A 13,890-nucleotide genomic window follows, 5' to 3' on the forward strand; every position below is an offset into this window, starting at 1 on the left:
GTTGAATAATTTCTATCTACTGCAGGTTGAGCATCTACTATTTGAAATGCTCAGGACCAGAAGTATTTTAGATTTTTGAATTTTTTGTTCTTTTTTTATTTTGGAACACACACACATGCACACGGAGATGCTATGATGATGAGACACAAATCTAATTATGAAATTTATTTATGTTTTACACATTCCTTATACCCAAAGGCTGAATAAGCTGAAGGTAATTTTGTTTTGTTTGTTTTTGTTTTGCAGTACTGGGGATCAAACCCAGAGCTACTTACATACTAGGCAAGTGCTCTATGACTAGTCACATCCCCAGCCCCTGAAGGTAATTTTATAGTTATTTTTAGTACAGGTGCATTTTGACTGTGACTGTTCACATGAGATCCTAAGTGTGGAATTTTCCACTTGTGGTATCATGTCAGCACCCCCAAATGTTTCAGATTTTGAGCATTCTGGATCTCAGATTAGGGATACTCAACCTACAATGATAATTCCCTTCAATTCATGAACATGATCAGATTCAATCAAATACGCTATTTTCTATAGCAGTGCATAGAATTCTTATAAATAAGTCGATTCCTTTCCCAATAATAAGTGAAAGTCAAAATCAGGTTTGAGATGTTTTTAATAATAAATTGCTATATTATCAACTATTTAAATTGATTATTTAATAAATGAATGTTCACTAAAATACTGACATGCTCTGAACATGTTGTTATAAGGGGAAGGATAATGTTTCCATCAGTCCTCACATGGGGTGCCTACTAATGACACGTTCCCCCTTTTTTTCCCATAACCACCCATTTGGTAGTTATTAAAGTCCAGGGCTGTGCTTTCAGATTGTGTAGCCCATTGTTGATGGCAGAGAAACAGACATTATTCAGTTTCCTGTGAGAGGCTTGCAGAACAAAGTATGGATATCAAACCGCAACTTGTTGAGCTCTAAATTTAAGAATTAAAAACTTTGCTCAGGTATAAAATTTTAACTGTAATTTCCAAGCCATAAAAAGAGCAAGATAACAAGAGTTGATGTCATTCAGCACTTTGTGTTATTCTCTATGCCCCCAAATGGCAAAGCACTAGGAAGACAGAAGGGATCACCTTTCAGGATAGGAGTGCACATCAGGGCGAAGAGATAAAGACAACCAGCAGGATGCAATTGGGAGCTAAATCATAAGGAATAGATTCTGCTATAGAGGGAGTTCAGAGAAGGACATAATCAGGGAGGGATGGGATAAGAGGAGGGTTTTAAGAGAAAATCTCTCCCTTCCAAAGAAATAGCTGGTGGCCCTACAGGATGGAAAGTCTGAGAAAGTCATCGGGGGCAAAGGAAACAGCAGTTCTAAATATTTGTGAATTAATAGATACACTTCCCCACATAAATGAGTTACCCTTTTTGTCTCCAGTGAGCACCCAGATTTTAATGTCAGCTTTTGCAAGTTTTGATATGGTTTCTGGGACCCCATCCTGCAGTTTATCTTCAATAGCTGTAGCTCCCAATAGCTGGAATGTACATTTGAAAAGAAGGAATTAGCAAATAAACCAAAAACTGTCTGTAGTTATAGTTTGCCAGCCTTTAAAGAGAAGGGCTAATTATGTACCCCAATTGGTGTTCTACCACAGCCAGTGGCCAGCATGGCAGGGAAGGCTACCACCATGCTTCACACTTACTGCAAAGCAAAACAACCAAATATTTTTTTTTTCTTGGAGAATGAACTAATTAATTAGCTGAGACAAAAAAAAAATGCAAGTACAAAATCAGACATTAAAACCACACTATAATTGTGTACTTGCTGCTTTAAAGATATGAGCCCATCCCTCTGGCCAAAGGGAAATACTGGCTATTGAACATTTTTCCATTAATCTAAACTCTACAGGCAATAAGAACTAAATTTTCAAAAATTTCATTTAGAAATGGTGGGGGTTTTTTTGTTTCAATATTTTTCAAAACATAAATTGTTTCAGTAATTTTCACAAATAAATAAGTGCTGGTTTGACATCCTATAAAATCATAATGCATTTTAATAAGTGATATAAAAATCATGGAATTAGATTAACTCAGAACATTTCTCTATAGGTTTTTCTCTTTTGGTTTCTAAAATGACAATGCCTATTCTGTAATCAGAACAGAAGAAATTCAAATGACCTACTTTCTTTGTTCCAATTTCATTTGCTGGAGTTAGAATAATCTTTCAAGCATGAGATCAAAATGTAATAAAACTTAATAAAAATTTTGCTTCTGTTTAGAATATCAAGGAAAACATTATTAAGGTTAAAACTCACAATTAAGTCTCTTTCAATCTCCTCATATACTTTATCCAAAGCTTCATCTCGGTTGGTTGAGGCCACGCTGGCTGCCATAAACTTTTTATTCCATTCTGCAAATTCTTTTTCTTCAATTTCTTTGTAGCAAAGGCACAGGGTTCTAAGAGTTTCATTCGCAAAGATCTGTTTTATTTAAAAGACAATCCACCGATGCAAGAATATTTAATTTTATGTAGCTCAAGGTCAAGTTTGAAATCTTACTTTGAAGTAATGTACTAAGAGAATTTTAAAAGAGACTATGAAATGTGAAGGATTCTACAGAGGAATTAAACTTTGTGTTATAATAGACTTTGTTTTTTGTAAGCATCACCAGGGTTCCGGGACTATATTTCTACTTCCCAAATTTGTTAAAGTGAAAAGTCTACCTTTCTTCTAAATTAAGTCACTAGAGTTAAAAAAAAAAAAGCTTTTTTTAATGACTAAAAATAACAGACAAAAGATGTAATGATGTTGTAAATACAGTCCCAATAATTTTATAACTTGTTCCCACAAACTGTGTTATAAGTCCAATCAACTGTGAACTTGCAACCAAACACTAATCCTCAAACCAATTCTAAAATCCATGAGCCATTGTTAAATCTGAGATCAAACATTCTAATGAAAAAGAGTATTTGGAAATTTGAACAGATTTAAGCCACTTTTAAATAACTTTAATATGAACCAGTAAAAATCTTTTATTATTTCATTGTTACTTCTTATCTAGCCAAGATGTCAGAACTGGCCCAAGCGAGTATTCACTTTTCAGAGATTTTTTTTTTGAAAGGTTCTATATTTGGTTGATTAGATTGACACTGTCGCACCCCCATGAGAATTCATCCATTTTAATTGCATTAGCATCAGCATCAGTACCTAATCTGAAAACGTGACCCTACTTGGTAAACAACAGGTTTATTAAGCTTCTCTCTGAACACCTTTGGCAGGCTCTGAGCCTCAACTGATGGTTAAAAGGAAGAAACCACCCTTTATTAAGTACCTCCTAAGTGCTGGGAATTGAGCGAGATGCTTTCTTTTACAATGACCTGCCATGGTTCTAATTATTTCCTTCCTCTTTCACATGGGGGATTAACGATACATATGATATGAAAAATATTCTTCCCCCCCCCAACAAAACTACTAAAGAGACTGAACTGGGACACGAGTTCTCGATGTACTCCAGACCTCACTGCATCAGCATGCAGAACCAAAACCGTTTGAGGATGGGTGGGCAATTCCCAAAGTGCAAGTTCAAAAACATTCTAGTGGTGACAATACCAATGGACTGTGCACACACAGCTTCCTAAGATAAGGAATTTGAAGTAATTAAGACCAAACTGTTTTGTGAACAAAGGCGTCAAACTCAATGATTCAGCAGGGGTGGTGTGTGTGTGTGTGTGTGTGTGTGCACACCCAGACTCTCAAATTCCTGGGAGGCTGAGGCAGGAGGACGGCAAGTGTCAGGCCAGCCTTAGTGAGCAAGACCTTGACTCAAAATTTAAAAAACAAAAAGGACTGGGGATGAAACTCAGTGGTAGAGTGCTTCCTTTCATGTGTGAGCCCTGGGTTTGATCCCCAGCACTGCAAAAACAACAAACACCATGATCCAGCGCACTGCTTTCTTAACCTCTGCCAAACAGGAATGCCTCCGTTCCTTCCCCTGTACCTAGAAGAGGGTAGAGCTCTAGGAAGCCACAGAGATGGTAAGGTTACAGCTTATCATAGCTATAGCTGGCTCAGGATAACTGGAAGAGAGACTAGCCATTCCTGTGGGAGACCAACCTCGCACATGACTGAGTTAACTCCCCTGCTGGGCGATGTGGCGTCAGGCACCCATGCTGCTAGACTGCCCCACTCTTCTAGGGTTCGAGTGACTGTGTCTTTGTGCCCCGGCTGTTTCTTTCTACAGCCCCATGGGTGAAGCTATGCTCACCTGTTCCTTTGTAATATTACCCCTTGCCCTGTTTAGGATAGAATGTTCCATGGAAGTGCCTTGTGTGTGTCCCCTTCTCTTACTGTGTCCTTGGGTGTGGCCTACATAGATGTCAGTCAACCTGCTGACAGTGGACATCATGAACATAGACTTATCCCCCTGAAACCTGACCCCTTGCCTCATTTGAATAGCTTCTCTTCAATAAAAGGGATCAGTGGGTTCTCTCTCTCTCTCTCTCTCTCTCTCTCTTTCTTCCTGCAGACCCTTAAGGTTAGAGGAGCTGTCACAGCGACCCCAAAGAAAAAGGTATTTGTGTCTCTCCTGTGGTTATTTTGCGCAGCCCAGTCAGCCCAGTTCAACTGGAGTGACCCCTGATCCTTTTAGTCACGAACAGAAACCCAGCACATTCCCCTGCATCTGTCCTACAGACCTGGATGCTGGGAAAGGGCTGGCTCCATAGTCATTTCCAAGAACATCACCAGCAAGGGAAGAACTAGAACCCAGGTGGCCACTTTTCTACTTTGGTGATGTTTCCACCCAATGACACCAGAGCCAGGGGAGGGTCAAGAGTTAAGAAACTTAAGAGACAGCATCAGAAACAGAATCTTGCAAGAAGAATGAAAGTGAGACTTACATCCAGGGCATCCTGTGTCTCTTGCTTTGTAGGATTCATTGGATGTAACCGTTCATAAATGACAGTGTCAGCACCTTTACAATATAGCCTGATGTTGCCTTCCGGGGCTTTTACTGGGAGTAAGGGAAGAAAAAACACACAACAAAGTTAAGTTTGATTTCTTCATAGAAAACTACATTGATAATGTTACTTTGAAGTGTTACTGTGCTCCTAATTCACCCATCTTAAAACAGTCAATGCATCTAGAAGTGCTACCATCAACAAAGTTGGTAAGCCTTTGTCTACATTGAATGTAATAGCAAAATGAATGTGTGAATGTTTCCATATCCTTACTTACTTTTTTTTTTCTTTTTTGATACTGGGGATTGAACTCAGGGGCACTTGACCACTGAGCCACATCCCCAGCCCTATTTTATATTTTATTTAGAGACAGGGTCTCTAGGTTGGTAAAAAAAAAATGTGGCATATATACACAATGGAATATTACTCAGCAATAAAACAGAATAAAATCATGGCATTTGCAGGTAAATACATGGCGTTAGAGAAGATAATGCTAAGTGAAGTTAGCCAATCCCAGAAAACCAAATGCTGAATGTTTTCTCTGATATAAGGAGGCTGATTCATAGTGGAGTAGGGAGAGGAAGCATGGGAGGAATAGACAAACTCTAGATAGGGCAGAGGGGTGGGAGAAAAAAGGAGGGGGCATGGGGTTAGAAATAATGGTGAAATGTGATGGACATTATTATCCAAAGTACATGTATGAAGACATGAATGGTGTGAATATACTTTGTATATAACCAGAGATATGAAAAATTGTGCTCTATATGTGTAATAAGAATTGTAATGCATTCTGCTGTCATATACAAATAAAAATCAATTTAAAAAAAGAGACAGGGTCTCAATGAGTTGCTTAGCGCCTTGCTGTTGCTGAGGCTGGCTTTGAACTTGCAATCCTCCTGCCTCAACCTCTAGAGCCAGTGGGATTACAGGCATGTGCCACCATGCCTGGTGGTATCCTTACTTACTCTTTTAACAAATATTTAGACACTGGTGTGGTGGCACATGACTGTAATTCCAGCTACTGGGGAGGCTCAGGCAGAAGGATCACAAATTGGAGGCCATACTGGGCAACTTAGTAACAGCCTGTCTCAAAAAATAAAAGGGGCTGGAATGTAACTCAGTGGTAGAGCACCCCTGGATTTAAAAAAGGTACAGACTCACATGGAAATGGAGGGAGACCTTCATTGTTATACAAAATTACATATAAGAGGCTGTGAGGGGAATGGGAAAATAAACAAGGAGAGAAATGAATTACAGTAGATGGGGTAGATAGAGAAGATGGGAGGGGAGGGGAGGGGAGGGGAGGGGGGATAGTATAGGATAGGAAAGGTAGCAGAATACAACAGTTACTAGTATGGCATTATGTAAAAATGTGGATGTGTAACTGATATGATTTTGCAATCTGTGTTTGGGGTAAAAATGGGAGTTCATAACTCACTTGAAGCTCATGTATGAAATATGATATGTCAAGAGCTTTGTAATGTTTTGAGCAACCAATAAAAAAAAAGAAAAAAAAAGGTACAGACTGCCTACTATGTACTGTCCTGAACTAACTGCTTTCTTCCACAGGATTTTCTATGTTCATACAAACCAGCAGGAACTTTTCTTACCTATCAACTCATATTACTTACTGCCTTCAATGCTCAGGCCATAACATGACTCCTATGAGTGTTTTCTTATTTTTTAAAATATGTATGATAATTCAATCAGCTTGAGTGTGATCAATAACTAGACTTAGGTTCTCCAAGGTAGATGCTAGGCACAATAATCAGTCCAGATCAGTGTCAGGCACTCAGAAAGCAATTAGTAAGATGGGAATTCAGTACACAGGTAAACCTATGGGTTTCTATGGGTTAAACCTTCACAGCACAGTGGAGAAGGTTTGTGGACACCACCTTAATCAAATGATCCAAACAAAGGTCACCATGAATGAGGCAAACCAACATCATGTGCCTTCTGAAGTGTCATTGCCACGATGCCCAACCTGATCTAATCCTGAGGGGATAACAGATGAACCAGCCTGAGGGACATTCTACAAAATAACTGGGCAACATATAATAAATGTCAACATATGAAAGATCAAAACAAGGTTGAAGAACTGTTTCTGATTCAGATTCATGATCACCAGATACCATGTGCCATGCTGGATTGAACCCTGGACCAGAAAAAGATCAAGGTGGAAAGAGGGGAGTGAATAGAGAAAGAGGGAGGGATGGAGAGAACCAGAAAAGCCATAAATACATAAATTTCCTAGTAAAATTTCCAGAAGTCTGTGGATTAGATGATAATGCTGTATCAGGTTAAATTCTCAGATTTCCTTCATTCATACACACGGAGACATACACAGAGAGACAGAGAGAGGCACGGTGGAGAAGGGAGACTCTTGTTCTTAAAAAATACTTATTAACCTATTTGGAGGAAAGAGGCATTGGGTCTGTAACCTATTCTCAAATGATTCAAAGGATACTAATATATAAACAAGTGGTGAATATTAAACAGTACACAACAGCCCTTTAAACCATCCTTGAATTTTTTTCTGTAAATTTGAAATCCTTTCAAATTATTAACTGGAAAAAAATTAGGAAGCAATCCTCAGCTCCACTTGGTGGCCTGGAGGTGCGATTTTGATTCATAAGCACAGCCTCGCTCAGAAGAGAGGTGTGTAAGCTGCCCACAGCCAGCAGCTGAGTGGGCAGCATCTCCACCGCCCTTCGGCAGCCGGAGGCCCCTGCGGTGGAGAACAGCCCCAGCCTCTGCCAGGTGCAGATACACCTAGCCGCCCCTTGGCACAGTGACGTGGTGAAGTGTAGAGAAACAACACCCTTTTCAGAAAGTCTGTAGGAATCTCCCAGGAGCCAAAACGGTCCATTCATTACCTGCCTTACGCTGGCGTCACCAAATAAAACGGGCAAAGACGACACTGCGTCCAGCCACTCGCTGTGGACCTACCAATGATTGACATTCGCTTCCGGTCGCTGTTGAAGTCTAAAATGGCAAGAACACTGTAGGTCCTCTCGGTGCCCAGCTCGCTGATGGTGATGGTGTTCTGCGTCCTGGCGAGGAAGGCAAAGCCGAAGTTCCTGGCGGCATTGACCAGGGCGCCCTCGTCGGGAGAAGCCGCCTGGTAGTTGATCTGACCTAACAAGGGAAGGAGAGAAAACCAGAAAAGCTGTAAAACTAAATGCAGGGCTTACCCCGGGGCTCCCCACTGAGGTGCCTTTGCACAGCCGAACACATTCCCAAGACACCAGCCCTGGCCTCCCAAGGATCACACCCAAATTAAAACTTGTTAAATTCGGAACTATTGTTTTGAATTGTAAGTGGTAATAGAAACCAGAAATAAAACAACTAGCCAAGAAGAGGGGGACATTCCCATAATTCTGCCACCCAGAAGAAAATGCTATGGACATTTTATCATGACATTCAGTCTTTGAAAAACGCCTATTCCTGGATTAGTTTCTATCATGCTGGGTAGACATTCACAACCTGGCTATTTTAATGTTATATTTGAGCAAGTTGTCATATCTTTAAAGAATCTTCATAAGCAATCTTTTAAATATGTGGACAGGTGGCCATTTTTCCCTTATTGGCACTTAGTTTATTTCCAAAAATTTTGGCTCTCAGAAATAACATGGTAAACAGGGCACAGTGGCACATGCCTGGTTCCAGAGGCTGAGGCAGGAGGATCACAAATTGAAAGCCAGTCTCAGCAATTCAGTGAGACTCTATCTCTAAATAAACTATAAAAAAAGGGCTGGGGTGTGGCCCAGTGGTTAAGTGCTCCTGGGTTCAATCCCCCGGTACCAAAAAATAAAAATAAAAAATAACATTGTTATAACCATTGTGCATGTGTGTGCAAATATTTTCTGTCTCTTTTTTTTTAAGGACTGGTTCATAGTAGTGAAACCATTGAGTTAAAGAACATTGATTTTTTTTTTTCTTCCTTTGGTGGACTGGGGATGAAATCCAGGCCTCATGCCTTTAGGCAAGTGCTCTGCCTCTGAGCTACACCCCCAGCCCTACATTTATTATTTGAAAACCCATATTACTAATTTATTTTTCAAGAGGGTCATGCCCATTGATCCCACTTTAGAAGAGTGTATTTATTTCACCACAGCTACAGTCTCATAAAAAAAAAAAAAAAAACTTTGTCCCTCTGATCAGTTTCTTTATTTTAAAAAATTAAATAGTGGGAAACTGCCTTCTATTCACAGGGACAAGGATACATCTCACAATCCTGAGTAAAAGAAGCCAGACACTAAAGAGCACAGATTCTGCTCACGTAATCTGAAAAACTTACAATGCTAACCCCTGATATTCAAAGTTAGGAGATAATTTTCCTGGAGGGATAATAACTTTAAGGAATACGAAAGGGACTTCTGGGTTGATAGTTTATATATTTTCTTTGTTCTAATTAGTTATACCGTTTTTTAAAATAAGTCTGGGTGCCCATAAAAGGCTATAAGCTGTGGATAGCTATGGGCATGACTCTGTACACACATTATACTGCAGTTAAAAAGTTTAAAAAAAATACTCTGCCTACCCAAGATTTTCTATTTTCTTTCCTAATTATTCTGCTTCAAAGCAACATAGCCAGAGGAATTTTTATGGAAAAGAGTATTTAGTTTTCCAACACAGGGTGACCAGATGCATACCATGGGCACATGGGGCAGTTCTTCCCACCTCAGTCTGCTTGGCAGGGCAGGCTGCTCCAGGGTGAATGACTTAGAACTAAACTGCCCTGCCCATTCTCCTTCCTTCTCAAGCTGCTGCAGATAATTTGTTCTAATTAAGGCATCATTAATCATTTTCCAATTAATAATTAAAGATGGCACTGTAGGCTGTCTATTTGTTCATCTGGAAAGTCATACACCAGAAGTTATAAACGTACTTGCTAAATCCAGCCATTCTACAAACATGCACAAATGCCAGAGGCAAACTATTTACCCAGAGCTAAGCAAGCAGCAGTGAGAACAAAGTGCCTCCCTTCATTGCACCGAGACACCTTACATAACATTAACAGCAAACTTGCTTCCCACAGAGGCAAGAAACAAAATAATAAAACATGGCAAACTTTCCTTGAGTGAGGCAACTCTATCTGGAGCCAACACCTTGATATCTTTATCATTAAATAAAAAAGAAAACCCTTCCATTAGGATCTAGTAATGGAATCACAGACGGGAAGACTAGGAAGACCCGTCCAAACTTCAACCTTATGTTTGCAGGAAGAAACCTGGCTAACAAATGCCTGAAGAGAACTCTTTACCGTACACTTAAGGCAACCAGAGAGACATTCTTCCCTTTTACAGGCTAATTTGTGCATCATGAAATTGATGTTTAAAAAAATGCTAAAATCATAACTTCCACCTCTTATAAACTCATTATCCTAATCTCCTCGCTTCTTCTGGCTAAAAATAGGATCTCAGATCTTCCAGTCACCAACCTTAAAACCTTCAGATGTCTCTTTCCCCACAATCCTCTCATCCCCTTCAAATCATTTACCAAATGTCTCCCATATTTGTGACTTTCTCATCCTGCCCAAGAACCCACCCTAATCCAGGCCCCCAGCCTCCCTATAGGCCTGTTGTCTCTCTGCTCCAGAATATCACACCCAATGTGAGGCTGAGGCCTCCTAGAGCCAGCTCTCTGCTCACTGATTCAAGACCTCCAGGCAAAGAAGAGGCTCCCAAGCCTTTCCCTCTCTGCTCTCATAGGGCCTGTGGGTGCAGGAGTTTCCATCACCCAAGGTTCCCACCCCAATGGCAGACATATACCTTCTGCTGCTATTCAGTCAAGCACTAGCCGAGGGGCTACTATGAAGGGATTTTGCAAATTTAATTTAGGTCCTACCCTGTTGACCCTAAAATAGGAAGATTATCTAAAGGTTCTGAACCTAATTAGGTGAGCCCTTAAAGGGCCAAGGGCTTTGCCTTGTGAGAGAGATTTGAATCCTGAGAGGGTTTCAATGTAAGGCAGAGTCTCTACCACTGGTTTTGAGGATAGGGGACCAATCCACAAGGATTTGAGGGCAACCTCCAGGAGTAGAGAGCAAGCCCATCTGATAGTCTGCAGAGAAATGGGGACCTCAGTCCTGCAACCACAGAGAACTGAATCTTGCCCCAACTACATAAGCTTGGAAGAAGACACAGAGCTCCAGATGAGAACATGGCTCCACCTTGATTTTAGTGAGATGCTGAGCAGAGAACTTGGTCACAGCCAAGCTCAGACTTCTGACCTATAGAATTGGGAGCTTATAAGCAGGTACTTCAAGCTGCCAGGTTGCCCTAATTGATTCCAGAGTAACAGAAAACTAGGGCAAGGGTCTCCATACATGGCCTCTTAATGTTTTTAACACACAGGCCACACAGACTGCTGAAGTCAGAAGTTTGTGGCCACATATATGAAAGGATTTCCTCCTTCCATTGATGATGTTATACGTAATAAAAAATAACTTAATCTCCATCATTCTTCTCTAACCTCCTGCACCTAGAAATTTAACTTGTCTTCATTCCCAGTGGCTGGATCAAGTGCACGTCATTTACTGACTGAAGGACTCCTCAGGACATATGGGCCTTCACCTTAGCTATCAGTGTGACAAAGAGCAGCAGAATGTTATGTTGGAAGAGACTTTGGACATCAGCCTCCTTACTGCAACACTGAAGAAGCAGGTGTGCAGGAAGGACCCAAAACTGGGCGGGCTCATCTGGAACACACAGTCCAGGGCTCTGCCAGTAACATCCAAGTGGGAACAAATAGAAACTGTAAGATTAATGGGTATTGGCCTAAAATGTCCAGTTAGCACTCAAAGAAAAGAAGAAGAGTTTTACTAATGAGTCAGAACCTAAGGGAAGCAGGATGCTTAAAATTATATTTCATTCTTATTGTGCAAGTAAAATTTGCTTGGCTATTTAAACAGACTTTGACCTCTGTTTTGGCAATTCATGACCTGACATCAGCTCTTTCCACCTGTCCCCATTTGCTGCTAACAGGATCCATCCCACTTTGAACTCTCACATCTCACTTTATTATACTATCAAATTCACCTTGGAGAAGGGCCTTTTTGAAACTTGCTGAAAGATATCCTATACGGCTTCTACATATTTAAGTTTTTAGGCCTGTTCCTTTCCTGGAGATTTTATATCAGTTACATATGAAACAAAGATAGGAATTTCACCAAGAGGAACTTTTATGTACTCAGTGATTAAAGTAAAACATAGAGAATGGGGTAAAGTGAATGAATGAAGAGAAGGCAGACTGTGCACCACCATAGATATATCAAAAGAATTCCTTTTGCTCTTTCTACAATGTCCATTTGTATCTAAATAATTTGTTATGTCCATATATGACATATATGTCCATATATGTCCATCATGTTTTCATGATACTGGATGAAAATGCTGTTAGCACAGTTGGCACAAACTGGATTTTAAAATGAACTTCAGCCTTGCTTGTTCCCATGCAAATGCACTTTTAAATGAGAAAGAGACCTTAAAGAGATCCAGGCTTTGGCTGATACGTTCAAGCCCAAAACATATCGGAATCCAGGAAGTAAAAACAGATCTCTGAAATCATTTTGTAGAAAAGTCTGTTCAAGTTTAAAGTCTACTTGCAATGCAGATAAGGCCTGATTTTTACATTGGCAACACACATTAGTAATTCGGTAGAAAGAGTTTGATTCTATCCTAATTCAAGAGCCAATCATTACTTTTAATGATAAAGTTTCATTTTCAAAGTGATAAACACATCCAGAGTTATAATTGTGAATCAGATGTAAACTTCAGAGAAATCTTTGTTATTCCATACACCATCTAGCGCTAGGTGCTCATATCCACCGTTTGAGTTTACCATGCAGACCATTAAACATGCATGGGAAGCAGAGCATGAGTTGTCTGCAAACCAAAAACCTAGCCTCCAAAGTCTGAAATGCCAGAGAAACACTCACCATCAATTCTTTCCACCATGACCGTGTGACAAGCAGCAAGCAAGAAGAAGAACTGCCGGACCTCTGGTTCTTTCCCTGACTGGATTTGCTCGATAAGATAATGGTCATAAAATGCAAGTTTCCCATCAGCAAATGCATTCCAGCTAAAATCAACTTGCTGAAAGAAATTCAGAAGAAAACAAAAAGGCGATTAAAAAAAACCTGGATTAAAAATTGATACGAACTTTTCTTTGAAGTCAAGTTTTTAATTATGTGAAAATAACATTTTGGATTTTAGCCCATTCCCAGCTTTATTTATTTAGTAATACTAGGAGATTGAACCAAGGAGTTCTGTACCACTGACCTACATCCCCAGCCTGTTTTAAATTTTTTTGAAATTTTGAGATGAGGGCTTATTAATTTGCCCAGGTTGGTCTTGAACTTGCAATTCTCCTGCCTTAGCCTCCCAAGTAGCTGGGAATCCTGATGTGGACCTTCTTTATTTTTTATTTTGAGTCAGGGTCTCAATAAGTTGCTGAGGCTGGTTTTGAAACTTGCAATCCTCCTGCCTCAGTCCCCAAGTGTATAGGATAAAGGGCATGTGCTGCCATAATCATGTTTGGTGGATTTTAGTATATTCTTGACTTATGTGATAAGAGGTTTACACCTGTCTTAAAACAAAAAGCATCTTATGGTGGGTTGAATTTTGTCCCCTTAATAGATATGTAGACGTTCCAACTGCTGGTACTTATGAATGTGACCTTATTTGGAAATAGGGTCCCTGCAAATGTAACCAAGCTGAGGCCAAGTGAGATTAGAATGATGAGAGAGAGCACCATGTGTCAATGGAGGCAGAGATTGGAGGCCTGGGTTTCAAGCCAGGGAACACCAAGAACTTCTGGCAATTACCAGAAGCTAGGAGGAGGGAAAGAAGAATTCTCCCTAGAACTTTCCAAGGAAGTTTGACTCTGCCAACACCTTTATTTGGGCATATGGCCTTCAGAACCATTAGAGAATGGATTTCTGTTATCTTAAGCTTCCCAATTT

General features: G+C 40.1%; 1 protein-coding gene across 2 annotated transcripts in view; it reads right to left on the reverse strand.

Annotated features, from left to right (window-relative positions):
• The window catches only part of ATP8B1 (ATPase phospholipid transporting 8B1), a 122,912-nt gene that overhangs the window by 14,708 nt on the left and 94,314 nt on the right, over positions 1–13,890 (reverse strand). For both annotated transcript variants that reach the window (XM_081263760.1, XM_081263761.1), the window contains exons 15-19: positions 12,865–13,021; positions 7,872–8,060; positions 4,863–4,975; positions 2,281–2,445; positions 1,389–1,500 (exon numbers count right to left, since the gene is read on the reverse strand). In XM_081263760.1, coding sequence (XP_081119886.1) covers positions 1,389–1,500; positions 2,281–2,445; positions 4,863–4,975; positions 7,872–8,060; positions 12,865–13,021 — 736 coding nt within the window. The remainder of the gene's footprint in view (positions 1–1,388; positions 1,501–2,280; positions 2,446–4,862; positions 4,976–7,871; positions 8,061–12,864; positions 13,022–13,890) is intronic.

The sequence above is a fragment of the Spermophilus citellus genome (assembly GCF_964194105.1).
Source record: "Spermophilus citellus genome assembly, chromosome: 12".
NCBI lineage: Eukaryota > Metazoa > Chordata > Mammalia > Rodentia > Sciuridae > Spermophilus > Spermophilus citellus.